Raw genomic sequence first — 24,559 nt, forward strand, 5'->3', positions numbered from 1 at the left:
TTGTTACGAAAGCCACCCAGTTTGCAGTTCTGGAAAACTAACATCTCCTGCCCTCCCTTTTCATGATATTTAGTCAAAGACTTCAAATATAAGGAGGCGACTTCTAGAATTTGCAAACACATGCTTACATGCTCAGAGTGGAGAAGTTTCTTAGGAAAAGATCCAGAACTTAAAAGCAAATTACAACCTTCCCCCACCCTGACCCCACTGGCACCTCTAGCTTGGTGGTCAAGGCAGGGGGTGTCCTTGAGCCACCTAGAAACAGAAATCTAGAAGAGTGCCCCTGGGCAAATACCAGCCTGCCATTAGCTGTGCTGCACTCAGCCACACATGCGGGTATCCCCAGGGATCCATCCTTTCCCCCAGAAAACCTTGAGACCACACATCAGGAAATGTCAGTTTATTCCAAAAAATACCAAGTCTCAACTCCTCCAGCTGTCCTTACCAGGAAATTGAGGGCAGGGTCCAGTGCTGGAGGGAGGCATGAGGAGTGCAAGGATGGGCAGAAATGTGGAGGGTCTCCTGGTCTGGAACTGTTTATCACTTTCAGTGACGCCCCTTGGCAGCCCCCAACCAGAGGGAGGTGCTTGTGCGTGGGTGTGCACGTGTGCACACATTTGTGTGCATTTATTGGCAGGGGGGAAGACAGATGGTGAGGTCCCAGCTCCATAAGCATCAAGGGGGACAGGCAGAACATGCCTGCTGGCCCACCCTCTAGACCTCTCCCCACTATGGCTTATTTGAGTTAAGAGGTCAGGGCCCCAGGGTTAGGCAGCCTGTGCCAAGTGAATGGAGGGTAGAGGATGGGGGCCAGATTCCTAGAATCCAGGCTGGGGCAGAGCAAGTGGAGGGGGGCATACAACAGCTGAAAGACCCCCAGCCTCCCAACTCTGGGACTAGAGAAAGCTGAGTGTTCAAGGGGGTGTCAAGCAGGGGCCAGCACAGCTATGGGCAGCGCTCCCACTGGCTCCTCTGGGGAGGCCTTAGAAGGGGTGGGGAGTCGTGGGAGCAGTCATAGCAATGAGATTGAAAAGCCGGCACCAGGGCCTAGGGGGACTTGGGGTAACTCCCAGCTTCCTCAGTATGGTCAGAGCATAGGACCAATTATGTGCCCCAGGCTCCTGACAAGAAGGGAGGAGCTGAGGGCCAGTATTTGGGGGGATACGTAAAAGGGAGGGGGCGGCCCAGAGGAGGAGAAGAGGCGCCCCCCCTCGCCCTGGGGGCTGGGAGGGGGCGTGTAGCCCTTTATAAATGGGGAATGGCCGCCCCCTGCAACATGGCTATGTACAAAGAGAATTGGGGCAGATTGTGCATTGGGTGCTGGGGACTCCCTGAAGTCCCTGGACACTCCTGATAGTTGGGGAGGGGGTAAAGGAGCACCCTTGGCCCCTGCAGATGGTTCCAGCAGGGACTGCCGCTCCCAGGATCAGGCCAGCAGAGGCAGTGCTGACAGCCACAGGTGGGTCAGCTCCTGTTGGCCCTACCACAGGGCCAGGGGCCTCTGAGGAGAGTGTGGCCCAAGCCAGTAAGTTCTGATCCTGTCAGGGTCCAGGTAACAGGATTCAGGCAAGGACCAGTGACACCATCCAAGGGCTGGGATGCCCCACCTCTGGTGCTGATGGGAGGTTGCTGGGTTGACCCTGTCACCAATCAGATGGCTGGGCAAGGGGCAGTGATGCTATCTGGAGAGGCCTGGGTGCCCTTTCCAGGGAGTAAAGGGATGCTGGCCAAGGCCAAGTCTGTGATGAGACTGATCTGAGCATCCACCCTGGTCAGGAGTGAGGCAGTGACATAATCAAGAAGGGGCACAGTGGGGGTGATGTCATCAGAGGGGTCAGCTGGCTCCACCCTAGTTCATTTGAGGGAATGGGGAAATGGCATGTTGTGCTGGTTCCTTGTGACCTTGGAGGGCAATTGAAATGCAGCCTGTCATGGTGCTTGACCCCTAAGTTGGGGGCTTCTGGGAGGCAATGGCACAAGGTTGCTGTGGATCCTGGTACATGGTGATACATTGGGTGTCATGGATCACGGGAGGGGATGACACCATGGTTATGATGGATATCAGTAGATGATAAATCTTCGTTCTTATGGATTACAGGAGATGATGACAACATTGTTGAAGTGGATTCTGGGAGGTGATGATAGTGCTGACTCTCAGAGATCCTGGGACATGGTGACACCATGGTTGAATTGAATCCTGGGAGGTGATGGCACATGGTTGAAGTGGATCTTTGGAGGTGGTGACACCATAACTCTCACAGATCTTTGAAGGTGATGATGACATTATCAGGTACCATGGGTCCTGGGAGGTAATGAAATCATTGGCTCTCATGGATCATGGGACATGAAGACACTGTGGTTGATGAGACACCATTGGCTCTTATGGCTCCTGGGAGATGAGCATACCATAGTTTTAGGATGGATCCTAGAATATGAAGAACATTGTGACTGTGGTGGATCTTGGGAAGTGAAAACACCAAAGCTATGGTGGATCCTGGAACGTGAAGACATGGTTAAAGCAGATCCTGGGAGGTAATAATACCACAAGTATGGAGAATTCTGAGAAACAGTGGCATCATCAGTCCTAATGGGTCCTGATAGAAAATGTCACCATTAGGCATAATGGATTCAGAAGGTAATGACATCATTGGTTATGGTGGATTCTAGGATATGATGACACCATGCTTATGGTAGAATACTGAGAGATGGTGACACCATTGGTTGTAGCGAATCTTGGGAGATGATGACAGTGTCAATCACAGCAAACCCTGGAAGAAGATGATAGTTGAGGTGGGTCATAGGGAATCCTGGGAAATGACATGGTTAACATTTGACCCCCAGTGCTTTGTCATCATGAGTGGTGGACATTGTATGGCACTGAGGATGTCATTGCCAAGATCAACAGCAGGCACACCCCAACCCTCCCCCTCCAGTAGGAGGCTAGGACTTTGCTGACAGAATTGGTGACGTCTCTAGACAGAAAGAAGTGACACAAGCCCTCAGGCTACTGACAGACTCCAGAAGCCTGGTGAGTCAGAGCGGCCTCACTGGAGTAGAAGCCCATTCAGGGGCGCCATCACCTAGGAGTCACTGCACAGGGGCCCAGCCTCCCTTCAGAGGGTCTGGCAGACATCGCGGTGGTCAAATCCCTGGGGTGAGGGAAGGAGCCACCAAGCCAAGTCATGGTGGGATGAGGCAGAAGCTTGGTGACACCGTCACTGGTGACAGGCGTTCAGAGCAGATACTGCCTCTGAGGAGGAAGCTCTTGGTGATTACATCGAAGCCTGGAGCTCACTGCCAACGGCTCGTGGATAGATGATTGTCTAGTGGAGCCTGGTCCCAGAGGGTGGCCTTCTGAGTGAGGACACCTTAGGCAACAGAACAGGCGCTTTCTCTAGCATTCTCACCAGGGGGCTCCTGGACTCAGCATGGCTGGCCTTCTCACCACATGGCAGCAGCTCTCGGAGGTGTCCCCTGGCGTCATGACCATCCAAGTGGGTGGTGTCTGGTGGTAACAACCCAGAAGGGCCTTGCTCTGGAGAGGTCACAGGAGCCGGCTGTCATCTCTGGTGATGGCATCCCAGGAGGAGCCACGCCCCTCTGATGGCATCATAGGGAAGGCAGCTTCTCTGGTGATGCCATCACGGGAAGGAGGCCGTTTTGTGACAGTGTTGTGGAGAGAAGGCCTCACCTTTAGTGAGTACACCACAGGCAGGGTTTCTCTGCAGTGTGTCCCGAGAGATGGCTTTGTCTGTAGCGACGACATCATAGGACACAGGCGTCTCGTCCACAGCAAAGACAAGAAAGAAAATATCTTCCCCACACAATACGCCAAAAGAGACCTTGGAGCTAAAGATGGCATCGGAAGGGCGAGACTTGCCTCCGATAGCACAGAAAGTCTGTGGTGATGTCACAGAAGATAGTTGCAGCCTATATAGTGAATGACCTCACAGGCAGGCCTCTTCCTCTGTGAGGACCTCATGGGAAGGGGTTCTGTCCCTGTAGTGACATCACAGGACACAGACATTTCTGCTAGTGACTTCATGTGCAGGCCTCTTCCTCTGTGATGACATCATGGGAAGGAGGCTTTGACTCAAACAGTGACATAATAGGAGGAGGATCTCGTCTCTGTTTGACATCCTGGTAGGAGGCTTTGTCTCAGTTCCAAGGGCCCCTCTGGGTCTCTGGATCCTGGGGTGTGTGAGCCTGTGTCGGGGGATCCCGACCCGGAGCAGGGGGCCTGCAAGGCGGGGCCCCCAGCCCCGGCCTCAGACAGTCACCTCGTTCTTGCTGGCGGTGCGCAAGTGCTGAGGCAGGTGGTGGCCAGGGATGAACTGCAGCTGCTCCAGGGTGCCCTGGCGTTGGAAGGGCGGCCTTCGGGCCAGCGTGCCCCCGCCCCCACCGGCATCCGACACCCAGGCGGGCTGAGGCGAGCCGTGTAGGGCGTGGTGGTGGTGGGCGTGCAGGCCGGAGGGGGGCAGCCCGTGCAGCGGCGTCGGGGGGCCCCCCGGCCCCAGCAGCAGGTTGGAGTGTGAGGCTGCCAGGCTGGCCCGGGTGGCCGGCTCCGGGGGCAGCGCAGGGCTGCGCGGAGGCGACAGGAGGTGCTCGCGGCTCTGCCGCAAGGCCTCGGGCGAGGAGAGGAGCAAGTGCTCCTGGGACACCAGGCGCGCCCGCGGCAGCGTGAACTCGTAGCGCGAGGCCCGGCCTCCATCGCCCAGCAGGTGTTCCTGGGACATGACCCGCCGCGGGTTGGGCGCCGGCGCCAGGCCCAGCTCCTCCGGGCCACCCCAGCCATCCATCCGGTAGCCGCCACCCGTGCCGGGTCGCCGCAGCGTGTGCAGGGGCAGCGTCCCGCGGGGCATCTCCGCCAGGTGCCGGCGCTTCAGGTAGGCCTCGTCCAGATCCTTCTCGGCTGGGCAAGAGGGGAAGGCACAGAGCCCTTTCTTAGCCCAGAGCCGCCTCCTCCCGTCTTCTGGAACTCCCGCAGGCCTCCCCGGAAGGGCCAGGTGCACATTCCCGGGCCCACTCTAATGCTGGGGCCAGGACAGCAACCCCTGGCCCTGAGCACCCCGTCTTTCCAGAGATGAGCCCACGCTAGCTTGCGGGAACTGCCTTCACCTCCCTTTCGTTGTCACACTGGTGGTCTGAGTCAGTGGTGGGTTGTGAAGTCAGTGTTGTGGGGAGGGACCAGCAGTTTGAAAAATGAAATAGAATAGGAAAGAAGACTACCAGAGCTCCACAGGATAAGGGGATAAAGGTCTCAGATACACGTGAGGTTGAAATGGTAAGGGATCAAATGACATAAGGCCCGGGATTAGTTTAAAAGAATTCACCAAAAGACAGGCACAGAGAGGACGTGGCAACAAAATGCTGCTTGTTGCTAGAACTCATGATGGGAACATGGGGATTCACTTAAAAATGTTCTTTACTTTTACACTTAAACGTAAAATGTCCATAATAACTAGTTTCAAAGCTTTTCTGCAATTAAAAATATGCATATGTCTGTGCCTCACAGACCATGATATAAAAAGCATTTCTTAGTGTGGTTTTCAGTTCAAAATGTTTGAAGGCTACTCCACTGCCAGGGAAAAACCATGGGCTGGAAATGCCCAACCAGAGTGACAACAATTGGTTCAGAGAGGTGCATGTGTCCCCGTGGTTTCCAGGCCTGGGTCTTTGCTGGGATCACTGAAAAGGGATTCTTTTCTGCTGGGGATACTTAAACTGACATGGTAGTATGACAGTGGGAAAATTTGCGGGGCAATCTTTGCGTTTATGGGGAGAGAACCTGTCTGGAAATGAGGCCAGCCCCTTGTTTAGAAAAACTGAGAATACAGAATCCTGAAGAGAGCTTTTGAGCAGCTGGACCCAGCCACATCTGAAGGTGGTGACACGTGCACTTTCCATGATCAAGCCAACAGTAACTTGTTTCCTTTGCTTAGGTTATATTACTGAGAAATGCAACAGGTCTTCAGAGGGTCAACCATGAATTTTCATTTAAAAAAGATACCCAAAGTAATTCTAATATAAAATTACCTTGGGCAATTCTGGAACAAATTTGGATCTAAATCTTTAGAGGACTACAGGCTCACTGTCCATGGTCCTGAACCCAACCCCGGTCCCCTTCCCCAGACTCACCCAGCCTCTTGAGGGAGGAGTAGCGGCTCAGCTCCGACTTCACAGCGGCCTCGTAGGACGGGGGCAGATGCGAGAGGTTGTGGAAGGAGCGAGAGCAGGACAGCGTGGAGTAGTGCAGGGAGGGGCTGGGTGGTGGCAGAGCCCTCCAGTCTGGGTGAGGAGGCAGGGCGGGGTCGTCCCCTGGAGTCCAGGCCCAGCCCTCCGCTCAGACCCCCTTAGTCCATCAGGCCCCTTCCCTGGGGGAGGGAGCCATCTGGGATCCCAGCCCCTCAGAGCAACTCAGTCACCTCTGCCCACCCGCACCGCACACAGGTCTGTTGCCGGGGAGGGAGACACACCCCAAGCTGGCGTTCGTCAGCACTTCTGTGTCCTGGCCCTGGGGTTGGGGTGTACTCTGTGTGTGTCCCCTCCGACAGGGGCAGAGGGAGACAGGTTCCCCCCTGGTGTCTGGCTCAGGCACCTCTCGGCAGGGCAGGAAAGGGCCCTCTGTGTACCCAGGGTGGCGGCACGGTGCGTGGGGCTGTGGACGCTGAGGTGCAGATTCTCTGAGGGGACGGAGAAGGGAGCGATGTCGCTGTCCCCGCTGCCCCCAGCTGGCAGTGCTACCCTGATCAAAAGACCCTGGCCCTGAACTCAGCCTCACATCTGGGGCCTTGACAGGGCTCACAGGTCAGACCAGCCATTGGCCACATAGGGGAACAGCCAGGAGGACTTGCCGGGAGCAGTGTGTGGGCACGGGCTCGTGGCCAGTGAGCGGGCATTTCGTCTCCACACCTACCCCAAAGCCTAGGCCAGAGCGCGGGCCTTCCCGCTGCCTCCCTCCATCTCCCCACTCACGTCTGCTTGGTCCTTCCCTGCCTCCAGGTCTCCACCCTGACCACTCAGCCAGTGCATCTCAGACACACTGCTGCTGATGCCCTGCCGTCCTCTGGCTCTGGGACCCCTTCCCATGTCTTGCCCTCATGTGGAACAATGTGGAACTTGGGAATGGTGTCTGAGGTCGTGGTAACTTGGCTCTACTGGCAGCCACAACCTCATCTTCCCTCTAGCTGCTCCTCTTTCTGAGGCCTGCATGAGCCCAGCTCAGTTCTGCCCAGGGCCTTTGCACATGTTGTTATTCTGTTTTGGCTGCCTTGAAGCACCCCCCCTACCCCGCTCACTCCTGGTTCTGGGGGATTGAACCCAGAGCCCCACACATGCAAGTTAAGTGCTCTACCACTGAGCTACATCCCCAGTCCTTTTATTTTGAGACAGGGTCTAAGTTGCCCAGGTTGGCCTCAAACATGCCATCCTCCTGCCTCAGCCTCCAGAGTAGCTGGGATCACAGGCATGAACCACCATACCCTCCTCCTCTTTTTGCCTGGAGAACTATTCATCACTCAGCATCCATCTTGAATGTTCCTTCCTTATAACTATTCAAACCCCTCTTCCCTCCACCCCTGACTCCAGTTCAGTCTTCCTCACACCTCCTCGCACCCCCTGGACCAACATCCCAGCCTCCTCCAAGTCCCTTTCCCTTCCTCTCTCCCTTTTACATGGCTCCAGAGACAGTTCTTCCACTCACTTCTGACTGTTTTCTCCTGTGGCTCCCATTACACCCAGAACCAAGGCAGTTTCTCCTTCCACCTGTGCTGGAGGCCCTGCTTCTGTCCCCCCCTCCCCCGGCCTCAGGTCTGGCCCAGCCGCTCAGGGCTTCCTGGGCTGCAGTAACTCCCCTTGTCCTGCAGCTCTTCTGCTCAAACATGAGTCCTCCCCTCAAGCCGGAGGAGACCCTTTTCTCCTACCTTACAGCTACTGGGACTTCTCCTCGGGTGCACTCAGAATAAGTCCGGCCTAGTCCAACAGGTGTGGGGAGGAGGACTAGTTCAGGGCCTGCAGAGGCGGGGCAGGGTCTGGGCACGGGAGGTGGGGCTTGGGGCGAGGGGCGTGTCAGAGACCCAGCGCCCGCGGCGACGCCCACTCACCGATGTTGGAGGGCTTCACTGTGTTGTAGAGGTTCTTGGGCGTCCTGGGGGGCATGCTGTCGGGACCCCCAATCCCTGGGGTTAGGGAGCTGCTTCGGGCCCGGTCCGGACGGGTTCCAGGCCCCGCCTGGTGCCTCAGAATGTCCACCAGAGCCCTAAAGGTGGCAGAGGAATGATCAGTGGCCTCAGAGCTGTTTTGCTCCTTTGGAGAATTCCCTGGCACCCTCTCTAGGCCACATTTCCTGCTTGCAGGGGTCCTTTCCAGTTCGTTAGACCCACCCCTTACATGGTCCCTGCACTTCCTCTTCAGCGGCCCTGCCCCATCCTGAACTGGAACCCCCTTCCTGTTCCTGGAAGCCCTCCTCATGGCGGTCCAGTTATGCAGACCTCAATCACCATGACTCCTCATTTTAATTTTTCCATTGCGCCCCTCAGCAGCCCTGCAAATTCAACCTCCAGGTGTCCCCGGTGGGCACTGCTCAACACCTCTGAGCTGTCAGCTCCCATCCCCCCTGATATTGCAGTGACCTCCTGCCTAGTCTCCCGCTTCAGTTTAGTCTCACCCACAGCCTGGGATCACCTCACCCAAGGTCAAGACCCTCCAGGGTCTCCCACCACATTTAGAGAAACTCAGCCCCTGACTGCTCTTCCTTGCCTCTTTGCCCACACTACTTCAGCTGCGCCAGTCCCTTTCCTGTCCTGCCATCAGGGCACCTCAGGACCTTTGTACATGCTGATTCTCTGCCTGGAATGCCGTTCCCAAGATATCTGCTTTGTTCATTCCTCACTCTCTTCATGTTTCTGCTCAGACAGGGCTTTCCTAACCATTTCATCTAAACCAGTACTTCCCCACACTCTTAACCCTTTACAGCAGTTGCTGGTATCTAAAATCATATTACATATATACTTGCTTGCATACATACAGCACGTATGTATGGCTGTGGAGGTGCTGGGATTGAACCCAGGTGCTCCCTACCACTGACTTTCCTCTCCACCCCATATTTATTTTACACTTTTGGTCAGAGTCTGAGTTGATGAGGCTGCCCTGGGACTTGTGATCCTCCCAGCTCAGCATCCCAGTCACTGGTATTACAGGCACGCACCACAGTGCCTGGCAAGCCCTCCTGTCTAATGAGCACTTACCATGTGCCAGGACTCTACCTGACTCAATTCAGTTAATCTTCATTACAGTCTGATAGGTCAGCCCAATCTGATAGGTTAATCCCATCGTACTGGCGAGGAAACTGAGACAAAGAGGTTAAGCAACTTGCCCAGGGTCACACAGCCCAAAGGCAGCAGGATGGGTTTATCCAGAAGACTGGGACCTTGTTTTGTTCACTGCAATATCCTTAGTTCCTGACCCACAGAAGGTAATCAAGACATTTGTTGAGGCCCAGCACGGTGGCTTATTTCTGTAATCTTAGCCACCTGGGAGGCTGAGGCAGGATAGCAAGGTTGAGGCCAACCTTAGCAACCCAATGAGGCCCTAACTACTTTTTTTTTTTTTAACCAAAAAAGAAAAGAAAGAAAAAAATGGTTGTTGAATGAATGAAGGTCAAAGCTCCGCATTCAGTCACTCAATAGCCAAGTGGGTGCTGTCTTTTCCAGTCTCAGGCCCTGCCCATCTCCCTGGGCTTTCGCTCCCGCTCTGGGCGTCTTTGGCGCAACTCATCCCTGTGGCCCCGCCCTCACCAAAAGGCTCCACTCCCCAGTGCTCCGGTCCCGCCCCCAGGTTCCTCACGCTGACGCCCATATGCACACGAACCTGGGCACGTTGATCTCTCGGTGCGCCCTGGGCGCGCGGGACGCCTTGCTGAAGGCCACTTTGGCTCCGACGCCCACTGCCAGGGCGAAGCTGATAACCCCGCACACCACATACGCGGTGCTACCTCCAGGGCCCTCGCCCCCTCGTCCCCCGGAAGCCCCAGGCCGGCCCCCTTCCAGCCACCCGGCCTGGCCTGGCCCCGGTCCCCCGCCTGCGCCCCCGGCGCCTCCCGCGCCCCCGGCCAGCGGTGGCGGCGTCGTGGCCCATCGAGGCGTGTCGTAGTTGGAGCAGGAGGCCTGCGCCAGGCGCATGTGGCGGTGCTCGCAGCAGAAGCGATAGTGGCAGGTTCCGCAGCAGAAGCGGTAGGAGCCCGTGCTGCAGTTGAAGGTGGCGTCGTACTGGCCCATGACATCGTAGTAGCCATGGCAGAGCTCGGCAGGGGGCGGCGCCCGAGCCGCTGCGCCGGTGCCACCCGCGGGGCTGGTCCTGGTGCTGTTCGTGCCCGGGCCCGCAGCGCCCCCGCCGCCCGTCAGCGCCCCAGTTAGGCGCCGCAGGTGCGCTAACAGGGCGGGCAGTGGGCCCGGGGGTTCGGCGCCTGTTGCGTTGGACGGGCGGGCCCCGGCGTGGTCGGCGGTGGAGGCCAGGAGCACAAGGGTCCCGAGAAGGAGGAGGGCCGGCATGAGAGCAGGAGGTCGGCCGCCAGGCTTCTGGGGAACCGAAAGCGGAGACTGGGGTGGTGGGCAGGGGAGAGATGGCCAGAGGTGGAGAAATGTGCAGACAGGTAGCGGGGCAGGATGGGGAAGAAGGACCAGAAAGGCAGAGGGAAGTAGGCAAGGGGCCCAAAGTTGAGCACCGCACACGGAGTCGGGTGGGCACCGCAGTGCGGCGGATGAGAATGGAAAGGGCAGGGTCACGCAGAGAAACGACCAAAGTGAGTTGTGCACAAGGGAGAAAGATTGGGAGTCCACGGGGATGTCAGAGGGGTGCGTAGAAATTAGAGAGGCAAAAAGAGAAGAAAGGTGGGATGGAAGAAGCAGCCGAGGAGGGTAGAGAGCAAAGGAGCAAGAGAGAGGAAGGGGCGGGAGGGACGCAGGCCAGGCGGTGGGTGGGAGGCAGGACGCGGGAAGGAGGGAGAGAGAAGAGGGAGGGGGAGAGAGAGGTTGAGACGAAGCTGGGAGCTGAAGCTGACAGCCCAGGCAGGCCCCAGAGGCAGTGCCAGGTTCTCACTCTGGGCCCACTGGCATCTGGGAGGAGTCCTGCTTTGCTGTGAATGCAGGGTGTTTAGCAGCATCCACTAGAGGCCAGGAGCATCCACAGTCCCCCAACTTGTGACAGTCTAAGATCCCTCCAGGCATTGCCCAGGTTCCTGTCGTGGAGATGAGGGCACAGGTTGAGAACCACTGTTCACACCTCCATGCTCCTCCGTCCCCAGATGCCCATTTTCTCGTCCCAGTGTCTGTCACACACACCACACACCACACTCTCACAGTGTCACGTCTCTGTCCAGTTGGAGAGGCAGGGTAGCAGGGTGGGTCATCTGCCACTCCATGGCGTGCCAGCTACCTGACACCTGCCGGCTCTTACCTGACCTGTGGCCCCATGCCTCATTTCCTCATGGTAAAACGAGGGTAAGGAGTAAGGCTGGCCATCATGGGGTCATCAGGAGGGCCAGCCCACGCATGTAGAGCTTGGGAAGGTGCCTGGCACACTGCAGGTGACACGCAGGATTTCATGTCTGTGAAAGGCCCCTGCTGCTCATTTCAGAAGGGAGACGGGATGGGGAGGGGATGAGAAGTGGGACGTCTGAGCCTGGGGCCAGAGAACACAGGTTTTCCAGCTGTTTCTATGGCAACAGTCCAGCCGGGTCCAGGACAAGCCACCCAGTGGACACAGCACAGGGGATGGGGAGGATGCTGGGCTTCCTTTAGGGAGTAGAGGACGGCTGCAGTCCAACGCCAAGCAGAACAACAGAGTGGCTCAGAGCCCTTCTTCAAGAGATGACAGCCACTCTGGGGGGGCCCAGAGGCTCCCCAGTGTAGTGCAGGGGCCCCGGCACCGTGCGCGGGATGCTGACTGGTTCTGCACACGTCCATGCAGGCAGTGCCTCTGAGTATCCTGGGGGCTTGGGGATGCAGTGGCCAGCCAGCCTGTAGGGTTCCTTCAGCCTCTGACCTCCCAGTGAGCGGGGAGCGTTATGGCCACAGATAAATGTGGTACATGTTGAAAACATAGCACTAGGAAGAAATGGAAACTCAGATGGAAATCTTAAAGAAAAGTGGCATTAAGGGGAAGGAGAAGTGGGTGGGATTAAGTTAATAGTACCATTAATATCTGTCCCCTTCCAGTGCACGCGTGTGTGTGTCTAGGGACACAGTGTTGACAAAGTGACTGGCGGTGGGATAGAGAGAAGGTAATGGAGGTGCTGGTGCTTCCCCACCCCCACATGGGGCCTCAGCTTTCACTTTGAACTCCAGCCTGGAATGCCCACTGCCTGTGACACTTCTGCTTGGGTGTTCGGTTGTGTCTAGAGTGACTTGACCTGCACTGTGGAACAGTTTGACAGCTTCTCAAAAAGTTAGACACAGAGTTACCCCAGGACTCAGCGTTATACTCCCATGCTCCTCCTCCACAGACCTGAAAACACAAGTTTACACAAAAACATACGCATGACCCTTCACAGCAGCACCAAGCGTGAAACAGAATGGACCACTCAAGGTCCATCAGGACGAACAGACACAAACAAAACGTGGCACTCTGTATAGAGGAGTACCAGTCAGCCCTGAAAAGGGGCCAAGTGCTAACATGCCCGGAGGAGGCTTGAGGCATTATGCTCCGGAAGCAGCCAGACACACACAGTCACACAGTGCCTGATTCTGTTAGTGTGCATTCCAGTGTTGAATCATTGATAGTTGCCTGGAGCTGAGGGGAGGGGCAGAAGTGGCTGTTTAATGGGTATGGGGCCTCCTTTTGTGGTGATGAAAATGTTCTAGAGCTGAACAGCATGATGGGCACACATACTGAATGTGCTAAACACCCCCGAACTGTACATTCTAAAATGGTAAACACTATGCACATGTACCATGATTAAGAAAAAAACAACAGGCGCTTAGTTCTGACATCACCAGCCATTCCCCTGCTGAGACCTTCCCACTTCCTGTCTCACTTAGGTAATCCCCAGCTCTTCCAGAGCCTCTGCTGCTTTCCTTCCTTCTCTCCTTCGTCCTTCCTGCTTGTTCAGGATCATACCCAAGAAGTCCCCACTTTTCTGCCTTTTCTGTTTCATTTTGTCTTGGTACAGGCGATTGAACCCAGGGGTGCTTAACCACTGAGCCATCTCCCAGCCCTTTTTATTTTTTATTTTGAGACAGGGTCTTGCTCAGTTGCAGAGGACCTTGAACTTGCAGTCCTCCTGCCTCAGCCTCCTGAGCTGCTGGGATGACAGGTGTTTGCCACTGCACCTGGTACTTTTCTGCCTTTTGCACTTGCTGTCCCTTCTAAGACCCCCTTCCTTCCTTTGGTGTTGCTCATTTCAGCAGGCCTCCTGTCCAGCCTCCAGCAGCAGCTTGGGCTCGCTCCAGTGTCCTCCCCACATGATATCCATTAACTCCTGTCTCCATCCGCCATGCTGTGTGTGTTACCCCATTGCCCGTCTTCCCCTGCTGCACTAGAAATCCACGAAGACAGGGATTTCTGTCAGCGTTTTCACTGCGTCTGTGGCATCCAGAACCAGTGCCTGATACATTGCAGGTGTTCAACTAATGTTCATTGAACAGATAAAACAAGTATGAGAGGTGGTTTCTCTGTCTTGCACACGTTTCAGATGAAGACATCCAGGTTTCAAGAGGTCTCATCATTTGCTGGAGCTGTGACTGGCCTTGAACTTGGGTCTTCAGGCTCTGAGACCTGCTCTACCCCACACCCTGTGACAGGGGCTGACATGCACAGACACACCGCTCCTGGCAGTGGCACATGCACATAGCTGTGTGGAGTCCGTCACCACTGGGGCTGCCATTGAAAACCAGGCAGGTAGGACACTCACAGAGGGGTCCAGCTGAAGGGCTCAAATCTAGCAGGACTCTGCTCCCTGCAGTGGGGCTGCGTCCATCTGGGAGAAGGAATGCTCTTTTGAGACCCTCACAAGGGTGCCATCTGCCTGGTAGAGACTCAGGAGCTGATGGGGCAGGAGGGGTAGGCCTTGGGCTCATCTGCACACGGCTGTTCTGTGGGGGGCAGTTCTGCTCATTCCCCACCCTGACCCTCACCCTGAGGGTGAGCTCTGGTGTCCACTCCACCTGCATCCATGTGAACACAGCCAGGGAGACACTGCCAGTCATGGCAACCGGGAGGCGGGCAGCAGAGCAGCATACCCCCATCAAGCCCAGTCTCCCTGCCAACTCACACTGCCTTTCTGTGTCTCCCCACTTGGGGCAGTACCTACAGGTGGGCAGAGGGCACACCGGCAGGCCCAGCCCGTCCAGAAGCAAGAAACAGCAGGGGGTGAGTTCTTCCCTTACCTCATGAGAGACTCTGCTCAGACTCACAGCAGAACTTATCTGCACACAGTGACAGAGCACAGGACACCTAGACAGCCCCGAATGCAACACGCAAGGACACCCAGTGTCCTCCTGGAGGCACACCTGTAGCTTTCTCCCTGTACATGCGCAGCTCCACACATACACGGACACGGACTTGGACTTCTGCACACTTGACTCAGACAGCATGACGTGCTGGGGACACAGTCAGCTCCAGAACCAGCCAGGGACCTGCCAACCTCACTGCAGACGGGCATACATCTATGCAGACCTGTCACCGCTCAGTCATGGAGCCTCGTGGGTGCACACACCCTCGCCAAGGTGGAGAGTCGGGGAGCAAGCATGTGACACCCCGCCCTGCCCCAGAAGGCCCTCAACTCTTGCTCTCCCAAGCACACTGCAGCACACCCCCACTGTCCTCCTCCACAGCTCCTCAGTTCCTCCTGCACCGCACCTTGCCTGCCCTCTCCAGCCCCAACCAGGACCTGAGAGAGACGAGGGACCGATCAGGGGAGCCAGGCTGGGAGGGGGGCCTGCTTTGGGTCCATGATCCTTTGGAGCTCCTGCCACCCAGTACCACTCTCTTGCTGTCCCCTCCCACCCTTGTCAGCTGGGGGATGGGTGGGTCAGGGTGAGTTGCTTCCTGAGAAGTCCCACAGAGAACAGCCGGAGGTGGGAGGTGAGGGTGCCCAGAGGCCCAGAGAAAGGGGCAGAACACTGAAGAGGGAAGTAGAGATCCCGGGAGAGGGGGATGTGGATCCAGAGATCCAGAGAGCCAGGACCAGGGAGGAGTGCCAGAGAGAGGAAAGGGAGGAGATGGAATCCCACAGGAAAGGCGGGTAGTGGTGGGAGGTAAAGGTGGAGAGGGATAGAGACCCAGAAAGAGGGGAACAGAGCGGGGGCGGAGGAAGACCTACACCCAGAGGAGGGGCACTGACCTAGGGCGAGGGAGAGAGAGAGGGGGGCATGAGACCAGAAGGGATCAGAGCCTCTAGAATGGTGGCAGTGGGGTCAATAGGGCAGTGGAGGTGGAGTGGGGTGCGATGGAGAGGGCAGGAGGGGTCTCTAGGAACATCGGGTTCATGGAGTGGTTTGGGGTGGGAATGCCAGAAGCAGGTAAGAAGCAGGACCCACAGGAGGAGGAAGCGGAGGGAGAAGGGAAGGATGGGTCTGAGTGCCGGGCAGAGGTTGAGCAGAGATCGCAGGACTGGAAAGCAAGGCGCACTCTGTGACCCTCCCGGTCTACGCAGCTGCGGAGGACCAGACACCGTCCCTGTGTGGTTCTGCCTCCGGGGTCCCCAGCCCCAGGCGTCCCCGTTAGTCCATCTTCCCCGACCCCTGCCTTCACCGCCCCCTCCTCAGCCCACCCACTGCCGGTCTCTGTGGATGCCGGGATCTGCCCTTGGGCTATGGCCTCTCTATAGGTCTGTAGCATCTGTCCCAGCATCTCGGTCTCACTCCGCCCCTTCTTTTAGTCTCCATCCCCTGCCTCCCCCGCTCGGCTCTGCGTCTTCCCAGTTTCCTCCAAATTCCGTCCCCTTGCTTCTGGTTCCCAGTCTCTGTGTGCCTCTGTCCCTCTGAATGCCAGTGTCCCCTCCCCGCAGGACCCCCGCCCCTCCGGCCCCACTCTCAGGAGGGGTGGGTGGGGGGCGCTGCGGCGGGAGCTGTGTGTTCCCAGCACAAAATAGACTCCTGTTGCCATGGCGACGAGAGCGCGGCTCCAGACGCAGGCTTCAGGCTGGGGGTGCGGAGGGGACACCTGGATCCGGAAGGCGGGGGCCGGGGGTGCCGACTCCCATCCCGGGGGCTCCAGAGGAGGGGTGGCTAGGACTCCTAGCTCCTTGGGAACAGGGTGCTGGGCTCTGTGATGCCGGGCCTTCTGGGAGGGGTCTGGGCTGTCAGCGTCGGTAGTAAGGGGCTGGCTAGCTGAGTGCTCTGACCTCTGCATCCCTGGGGGACGCGGAGGATGCCCTCTTAGGTCCCCAAGTCTGGGGAGGGGGCAAGGACTGTCAGTCTCGGGGGGTTGGTGTGTCTGTAGAGTTCTAATTCCCAGATTTTCAAGGGGGCTGCAGAATCTTGGAGCTCTCATGTGGGCCCCTGGACTCCGGAGGCTTCGGGGCACAGGGACCACTCAAAGCAGCGGTCTCTTCTTCCATCCACTCATCCACTCATCCACCCATCCACCCATCCACCCATCCACATGCCTGCTCCTTCCTCCCTGTCCCGTGCCTCAGTCTCCCCCTCCGCACCGGGTGCGGTCGCTCACCTCACTTTCCGGATGCGGGACCCTCGGGGAGTCGGGGGTGGTGGCGTGGGGGCCGGCTGGGGGAAGCACTGCGAGCGCGTGTCTGCGAGCCAGCCGGGCTGGGCGTGCGCGCGCCGCACCGATGGGGGCGCAGCGTGGCAGCGACCCCGGCCAGCGGTGCTTTTTCCTGTGCAGATGCGCCGGCTTCCGTGCAGATGTGGCAGCGGCCAGTCCTCGCCAGTGTCTCGCACAGGCTGAGAAAAGGCACCTCCCCCTCCCCACTTGCCAAGGACCCCTCTTTTTCCCACCCGCGGACCCCAGTCGCCCCCAGGAAAACCCCCAAACCCAATAATGGTTCGGTCTACAGCCACATCAATGTTTATTCTGTGAGTCCGGGTCCCAGTCTGTGATACTCTTTCCCCCTCCCCGTTCAGGCCTGTGAAGTGGCCCGGGGCCCAGCCCCCCCCCACCTCGCTCTCAGCCAATTCCCGCCCAGCTCCCAGGCGTTTAATTTGCATTTCCGGGAGGGATTGCCCAATGGGAAGGCATAACCACGCCTCCCCTCCCAAGGGGGCGGTACTCCTGATGGACTGAACCACTCTTGGGATACAGGGATGGGGGAAACACTTCCATGGGGTAACAGGAGGGTGGTATCCCCTCAAGTCAGGGCTGGAGATTCAGCAGAAAAGGGGGTTCTGGCCTTGGAAGAGGCCCAACAGCCCGCTGTCCGGGGCGGGCTCCTTAATGATCTTCTGGATCTGTAGAGGATGGGAGGGGTCAGGAAGACTTCAAGGGTCCCCATCTCCATGACAAAATCAGAGGGACACATCTCCATCTTTATCTTCCCTGACACTCTGGGCAGCACCTAACCAAGTCAACAACTCTCTCTTCTCAGAAGCTTTCCTGAGGCCTCCCTTTCATCACATCTGCCTAGTTTAAGTTGTAAACTGTGGACCATCTCAGTCAGATTTGCTGGCTTGGACCACTAAACATGGATGGCTTTGCCCAGGGCTTCTTGTCTACCCTTCCTCTTCTTCAGTTGATTTCCTTTTTCCTGTCACTCTTCTGGCCTTTAACTTCCAAAATCCAGCCCAGGCTGTGCCCCCTGAACTCCAACCTCTTTATCCCAATCATCTCTTAGTTGAATATGAACAATCAACCACATTTCATCCATCAAAAAGTTCCACCAAGTTTATCTCCAGAAAACTGAACAACAAAAACCAAAGGCTGCATCCCCACTGCTTCCACTCTAGTGAACCCCCTATCACCACTTCCCTGGATGCCTGAAATTGCCTCCTTGCTGGGTCTCCCTCTCCCACTTACCCCACCCATCCTTTTAGCACCACAGAGACCTTTATAATTTGCTGATCTGACCATGGCCAGCTCCACTGTGTAAAACCCTATTGCTAAAATCCCAAATCGTGGCCAAGATGTGACTCTAGCTCCTGGCTTCCTCCCTCTTCCCATAACTGCCCAGCACTGACTATGTCCTCCAACATACAGTTCCTTGAATAAGGCAAGCTCAGTCCCACCCTCCGGACTTTGTTCCAGCTGTTCCCTCCACCAGGAGAGGAACTGACTGCTCCTCCCGCTCCAGGTTTTGGATTCAAAACCTATGATCACCCTCTGCACATTCCCTTCCCAGCTCCAGATCACAACCTGTAACTGAACATGGATTGACTTTTTATCTCTACACTGTGATCCTGCCACTGTCCTGGCCAGACAACAGTGGCTGGCACAGAGTAGGTGCTCAATAGACGCTCAATAGCACTTAAGGAAGAGGAGGGGCAAGAACTAGGACTTTCTAGTTCTAGTCTTTTCCCATCATATTGAGGACTAAGGGTTTGAAGTGGGTGGTGGAGGGCACCCTAGTACTTGGTCAGACACCAGTACTAGAAAGGCCACAGCAGAGGTGAGTGAAGAGGGGCAGCAGCACCCAATGGGGCAAAAGCCAAGGGCATGAAGAGTGGGCAGTGGTTGTCGGGGGTGTCAAGGGGTTTCTGCCCAAAGGGTCTCTGCTGGACTGTCCATCCCATGTCTGCCTGGCTCCTCATTTCACTCTAGGAGTGAAGCCTCCTGCGCCACCTCTGCAACCAACCCCCTTCTCTGCACTCCAGGTCATCCCTGTTGTCCTCTGTAATCTTTGTGACCATCTGATGTTTCCTTTCACTTATTTATGATGGTGGCAAGCAGTCCCCCAACGCATTTAGTTCCTTCTGCAAGTTTCAGCCTGCTCCATGCCCACATGCTTTCTCCTGTGCAGGGTGGCCCAGTGTGGGGAGCACAGGGGTCCTTTACCTCCTTGAACTGGGGGTGGGCAGCGTCCCTCACAAGCTGCATAATGAGCCCTTCACTGGTGGAGAGGAAGGCACCACTCTGCCTCATGCGGGCCAGTGCCATCAGCCGGTCCACCTGGCTGTAAGTTTGAGGAAGGAAAGGCAGGTGTCCACGCTGTGACAAAGATACCTGCCCTCTGGCACGTGTGGCCGATGGCCCCAGTTGATCCCCACATCCACTCCTGGGAGGGTCCCCCTCACCTGCGAGAGGAGCAGGCGTCCACCACAACGTGGACTTGCAGCCCCCGCTCCAGGAGGTCCAGAGTTGTGTGCTGGGGGTAGAGAAAGGTCAGGACCAAAACCAGACCTGAACAAGGGGCCCGGGTGAGGGGCTGGGTCAGAACCGGGGACCCAGAATGGGGATGAGGGAGGCTCACATCAGAGCAGGAGCCCCCAGGTCAGGAGGGGAGCCCTGTAGGAAGGATGTGGGACCCTAGGAGATCAGAGGGGAATCTCACCAAGATGCAAACCTGTGCCTCAATGCCACAGAGCAGCACTGACTGAAGCTGGGGCCGGCTGGCCAGCTCCTGCTGCAGGGCGGGCACCATGCTGAAGCAGGTCTTGCTCAGTGGCTGGAGGCCCTCAGCCCCCAGCTCCGGAACTGTGGGGCCTAGGCCTTGCGGGTACTGCTCTGTCAGCAAGGCTGGGACTTGAAGGAGTCGGGCCACCTGTGCCAGAGAAAGGAAACAAAGGCCTTATTCTGAGGGGAAGGCTGGGCCTGGACCCCTAGGTCTGAGGAGGAGGTTGGGCCTGGACCCCTGGGCCTGAGGAGGAGGGCTGGGCCTGGACCCCTGGGCCTGAGGAGGAGGCTGGGCCTGGACCCCTAGGTCTGAGGAGGAGGGCTGGGCCTGGACCCCTAGGTCTGAGGAGGAGGTTGGGCCTGGATCCCTGGGCCTGAGGAGGAGGCTGGGCCTGGACCCCTAGGTCTGAGGAGGAGGTTGGGCCTGGACCCCTAGGCCTGAGGAGGAGGGCTGGGCCTGGACCCCTGGGCCTGAGGAGGAGGCTGGACCTGGACCTCTGGGCCTGGACCTCTGGGCCTGAGGAGGAGGCTGGGGCCTGGACCCCTGGGCCTGAGGAGGAGGCTGGGCCTGGACCTCTGGGCCTGAGGAGGAGGCTGGGGCCTGGACCCCTAGGTCTGAGGAGGAGGGCTGGGCCTGGACCCCTAGGTCTGAGGAGGAGGTTGGGCCTGGACCCCTGGGCCTGAGGAGGAGGCTGGGCCTGGACCCCTAGGCCTGAGGAGGAGGGCTGGGCCTGGACCCCTGGGCCTGAGGAGGAGGCTGGGGCCTGGGCCCCTATGTCTGAGGAGGAGGCTGGGCCTGGACCCCTGGGCCTGAGGAGGAGGCTGGGCCTGGACTTCTGGTCCAAGTGAGGGCTGGTGCATACCCTGAGCATTCGAGCAGCCACAGAGACAATCTGCGGGAAGTGGACAATACTGTGACGGAACCGCTCCTGCATGTCACAGAGGAACAGGATGGAGGATCCTGGGAGGACTCGGCCCAGGCTGGTCCTGCTGGCTGCCATTCCTTCAGGGTAGGAAGACAGTGGTGGGGCAGGGTCAGCAGGAAGGAAGTCTGGCATATTCTGCAGCTTCCATCCAGGTTCGCACATTTGCAGCCTCTGGTCCTTGCCCCCTGCGCACACTCCTGCCTCCAGGCCTCTGCATCTGCTGACCTCCTGCCTCTTCCCATTTTCTTCTGCTGGAAGGATGCTTCTCTGGGAAGCTTTTGTGGCCCGGACCATCATGGTCCCCAGCATCACCCTCCCAGCACTCTGGTCTTCTCCATCCTGGAGACTGTACAACACCAGCAAGTATTTCTGTGATCTCAGTTTCCACCTGCCCCTAACAGGGGCTCTGGCTTCCTGCTCTGCCATGTGCCTAGCACCCTCCCATAAGGCTCCTAAGTGAAGGGTGTGATTCTCTCCCATACCACAGCCCCAGGGAAAACCAAGGCCCAAGCAGTGAAGTGGTGAAGTGACCAGGATGCAGTAAAAGTCAAGCCTCCATCACACTGTTGCCCAGAGATCCAGTGTCTGGGTCCTTGTGTCTGCCAGAGCCAGTAGATAACAGATTTTGACCTAAATGAAAGTATTCCATATACTCTATTTTCCTTTTTTAACTTTTTTTGATTGTTTGTTTTTTATAGTACTGCAGATTGAACCCAGAGGGGCTCTACCACAGGTACATCTCAGCCCTTTTTATTTGGGACAGATTCTCACTAAGTTGCTGAGGCTAGCCTAGCACTTGTGATCCTTCTGCCTCAGCCTCTTGAGAGCTGGGAGTCCAGGCAGGCACCACTGCACTGGACTTTTCTTTTCAATTCTCTTGAACAGTTTTCCTTATTGTTAAATAGCTTCCTTATAATTGTTCCGGGCTGCACAGAATCCTGTAGTATGCATGTACCATGATGCAGCAACCAGTGCCCCGATTGTGAACATTTAGATTTATTTCTGCTCCTTTGCCCTGCCAGAGTCCTGTGATGAGTAATCTTGTGTCATTTCACAGGGCTGTCTGCCAGATAAATACTGAGGAGCAGATTTCTGGGTCACAGGGTTTGTGTATCTGTCATTTTGAGAAATGTGAACTAGTGCTTCTCACTCGGAGTTACTGTCCACACTCCCGCGAGCCTCAGTGGGAGCTCCTTGGTGCACTGACAGTGGGCGAGCTTTCCAACATTCTGCACCCCACCCCATCCCGACAGACTCCCACTCCCCTCAGCAGAGACTCCGGGGCCTGTGTGACCCACCAGGCAGCTCTCCAGCAGAGGCCCTGAGATGGTACTTGGCTGGGTGGGGGCTGGAGGGGTCCCCAGAGCCTTGTTAGAAGGGGTTGTGTGTCAGTCCTGAAGATAGGGAGAAGTCATGGGGTCCAGGTTGCAGGGATTGCCACAGGGAGTAAAAGCTTTGTGTCTTCCAAAAGATCATTTTTCTCTCTTCACTTCCTTGGGAAGAGGTTTGCAGACCGCCAGGATAAATCAGGTCCTAAGCAATCACAGCACTTATCACAGTTGTAATGATGTGATTAAATAGTTCACTGTGGTTTCATTTTAGGGGGAGCTTCCATTACATTTTACTGCATCCTGTTTTTTTTGAATTTTGGACAAAGTATAACAGGTTGTCCAGTAGAGGAAAAATATAGAAGCCAGGCGTGGCAGCCCACACCTGTAATCCCAGAGACATGGGAGACTGAGGCAAGGGGATCACCAGTTCAAGGTCAGACTGGGCAACTTAACAAGATCCTGTCTCAAAATAAAAGACCTGGGATGTAGCTCAGTGGTAGAGTACTTGCCTAGCATGTGAGGCCCTGGGTTCCAGTCCCAGTCCCACAAAAAAAAAAAAAAAAAAAAGAAAAAGAAAAAAAAAAAAGCACAAAGAAAGAAACAGTTCTTTGCTGGGCATACTGGGAACGCTGGTGATTCTGGTAAGCCCAGCAACTTGGGAGGCTGAGACAGGAGGATCCCAAGTTCAAGGCCAGCCTCAGCAACTTGGAGAGACCCTATCTCAAAAAAGAAAAAAAAAATCCTCAGTGTTAAAAATAATAAAACACCCCTGGGTTCAATCTCAAAAAAAAAAAAAAAAAAAAAAAAAAGGCGGGTGTTGTTTGTTTTTACATAAAGTCAAAACCTGAAACCAATTTGTGGTGAAAAATGTCAAGATGGTCAAGCACCCCTAGGGTTTCTGGGGGATGTTCCACCATTGTTTACACCAGGGTGTTCACTTTGTGAAGATTTATTTGAGCAGTGTATTTTTGATTTGTACTATTTTCTGTATATGTGGTATACTGCCCATTAAAAGTTTTCAAGATAAATACAACGAAAAGGCCTCGATGGTCTTGGTGGAGCTGGATTGGAGGAGGAGCCTAGCCAGGAGAGTGGGGCTGGGGTCTACTAGGGTTGGGGCAGATGGAGAAGAGGGGGCAGGACGTGGTGACGCAAACTGTAATCCCGGTGGCTCAGAAGGCTGAGGAAGAAGGATGCTAAGTTCGAAGGCAGTCTCAGAAATTTAGAGGCCCTAAGCAATTTAGCAAGACCTTGTCTCAAAATAAAAAAATAAAATGGGCTGGGGATGGGGCGGTTAAGCGCCCCGGGGTTCAATCCCTGGTACCAAAAAAAGGGAGGACAGGATACAGAAACTCAGCGGGCCGGTGGGCTGGGGGTAGCCAGAAACCCCAGGTTTCTGGTCCAGCGTGGTTCGGGACCTGAACACTAACTAGGGTCCTGAGGGGAGCGGGGCTGGTTTGGGGAAGAAAACATCTAGGCCAGTGTAGGGCACAGTGTGAGGAGGGGTCTGTGCTGGAGGCCACCAGGGGGTGTCTGGGGAGAGGTGCGGAGTACTCTGGGACAAAGTGGGCGGTCCACCTCCTCGCGTGGCCTCGGGGACCCGCCCTGAGATGGACGTCCTGCCTGTGGGACCACAGTGCGTTCCACTCTGTCGGAACTTCGGTTTCCTTCTCGAAGAGGTTGGGGTCAAACTCACCCACCCTCCGGGAGGACGCAGAACGCGGCCCGGGACGCGGGGGCAGTGGGAGCGCCCAGGAGGGCTCAGGTCTGCCCGGCTGAAGTTCGCGGGCCTCGCCGGGCTCCGCCGCCTCCTCCCTTCCTGCGCGGCGGGCAGACTTACCCGAGGCGCCGGGGTTGGGCCCGGAGGGACCTTCACCCGAGGGGCCGGACGCGCGCCTCTGCCCTGCGCTCGTTGGGTCACCCGGCGCTCGGAATGCACAGCCCGCCGCGGCCAATGGCCACCCGCCCCGCGCGGGCCAATCGGCAGGCGCCTCGGCAGCGCCCTCGGAGGCGCCGAGCGGGTGGGGCTGTCTTCCTGAGAACCTGATTGGCCCGGGGAGGGGAGGGGCGGGGAGGGGAGGCCGCGCGTCCGGCCAATGGGGAGCCGCGGGGGGCGTGAAGGGCGAGCAGGGCGGGGCGTCGCGCGGGCCCGGGCTGGCACCCAGCTCGCGGCTGGGAAACTGCCTTACAGACTCCCAAGGACCTTGAAGCGGAAACTAAGCGTGAGACCGAGGAGCAGGACCCTGTTGGCCACCTGGTGGTTCCCCTCTGCACGGCACCCGCCCCCTCGAGTGGACTCGGCGCTTGGCAACCAGGGCGGTGAGAGAGACGGAATTTCCAGATGTCTCGGAACAAGCCTGCACTCCTCCCGGCCAATGGTGGGCCCTTCCCACCTTCCGGCCCGCCGCACCGCGGGTGTCCGTCTCCTTGCAACCACGCACGGCTCTAATGCCAATCAGAAATTGGGAGTTCACCTTGCTTTTTGAAAACCTGTCTGTGTACTCGTTTATTGTTGCCCCCCCCCCCCACAAACACACAAACACACAAATGGAAGCGCCGAGGGGGAGGGTATCCTCTACCTGGCTTTCTGCGGCCCTTCAACACCTACGTCTGGACCTGGTCCACCGCAGGCGCCCGGTAGATCTTGGGAATAATTTCGAGGAGACTAGACGATAGGCAGAGATGAGCCAGGGTAAGAGGGAGCAACAGATGTCGAGATGGGTTCGGGAAGAAAGAAGGGAGAAGGCGGGGGAGCTGGCTCCCCTGCCAAGGGGAAGAGGTGGGGCCTGAGACGGTGGCCTG

At 57.0% G+C, this 24,559-nt stretch overlaps 2 protein-coding genes and 1 long non-coding RNA gene across 7 annotated transcripts in view; 1 reads left to right on the forward strand and 2 right to left on the reverse strand.

The window, feature by feature from the left end:
* Positions 1–5,547, forward strand: part of LOC124966948 (uncharacterized) — an 18,129-nt gene extending 12,582 nt beyond the window's left edge. Inside the window, exon 3 of the long non-coding RNA XR_007105439.1 lies at positions 2,099–5,547. This is a non-coding gene — a long non-coding RNA (uncharacterized LOC124966948). The remainder of the gene's footprint in view (positions 1–2,098) is intronic.
* Positions 395–16,780, reverse strand: Shisa7 (shisa family member 7). Its single transcript, XM_047528779.1, has 5 exons — positions 16,666–16,780; positions 9,868–10,595; positions 8,103–8,257; positions 6,139–6,288; positions 395–4,912 (listed from the first exon to the last, which is right to left on the reverse strand). Exons 2-5 carry the CDS (start codon positions 10,545–10,547, stop codon positions 4,269–4,271), a joined length of 1,629 nt encoding a protein of 542 aa, XP_047384735.1. The 5' UTR covers positions 10,548–10,595; positions 16,666–16,780; the 3' UTR covers positions 395–4,268.
* A 322-nt stretch (positions 16,781–17,102) lies between these two features.
* Positions 17,103–24,475, reverse strand: Isoc2 (isochorismatase domain containing 2). Of its 5 annotated transcripts, none has more exons than XM_047528836.1 (6): positions 24,337–24,475; positions 20,364–20,503; positions 19,439–19,648; positions 19,182–19,252; positions 18,943–19,060; positions 17,103–17,402 (listed from the first exon to the last, which is right to left on the reverse strand). In XM_047528836.1, the coding sequence occupies exons 2-6, from the start codon at positions 20,499–20,501 to the stop codon at positions 17,322–17,324; spliced, it is 618 nt and encodes a 205-aa protein (XP_047384792.1). In that variant the 5' UTR covers positions 20,502–20,503; positions 24,337–24,475; the 3' UTR covers positions 17,103–17,321. The 5 variants fall into 5 exon arrangements, with proteins under 5 accessions (XP_047384792.1, XP_047384794.1, XP_047384793.1 ...); XM_047528838.1 differs by lacking the exon at positions 24,337–24,475 and adding an exon at positions 23,598–23,753 and having other exon boundaries at positions 19,451–19,648; XM_047528837.1 differs by lacking the exon at positions 24,337–24,475 and adding an exon at positions 23,458–23,591.
* Between the last annotated feature and the right edge of the window lie 84 nt (positions 24,476–24,559).

The sequence above is a fragment of the Sciurus carolinensis genome, chromosome 16, assembly GCF_902686445.1.
Source record: "Sciurus carolinensis chromosome 16, mSciCar1.2, whole genome shotgun sequence".
NCBI classification, from domain to species: Eukaryota; Metazoa; Chordata; class Mammalia; order Rodentia; family Sciuridae; genus Sciurus; species Sciurus carolinensis.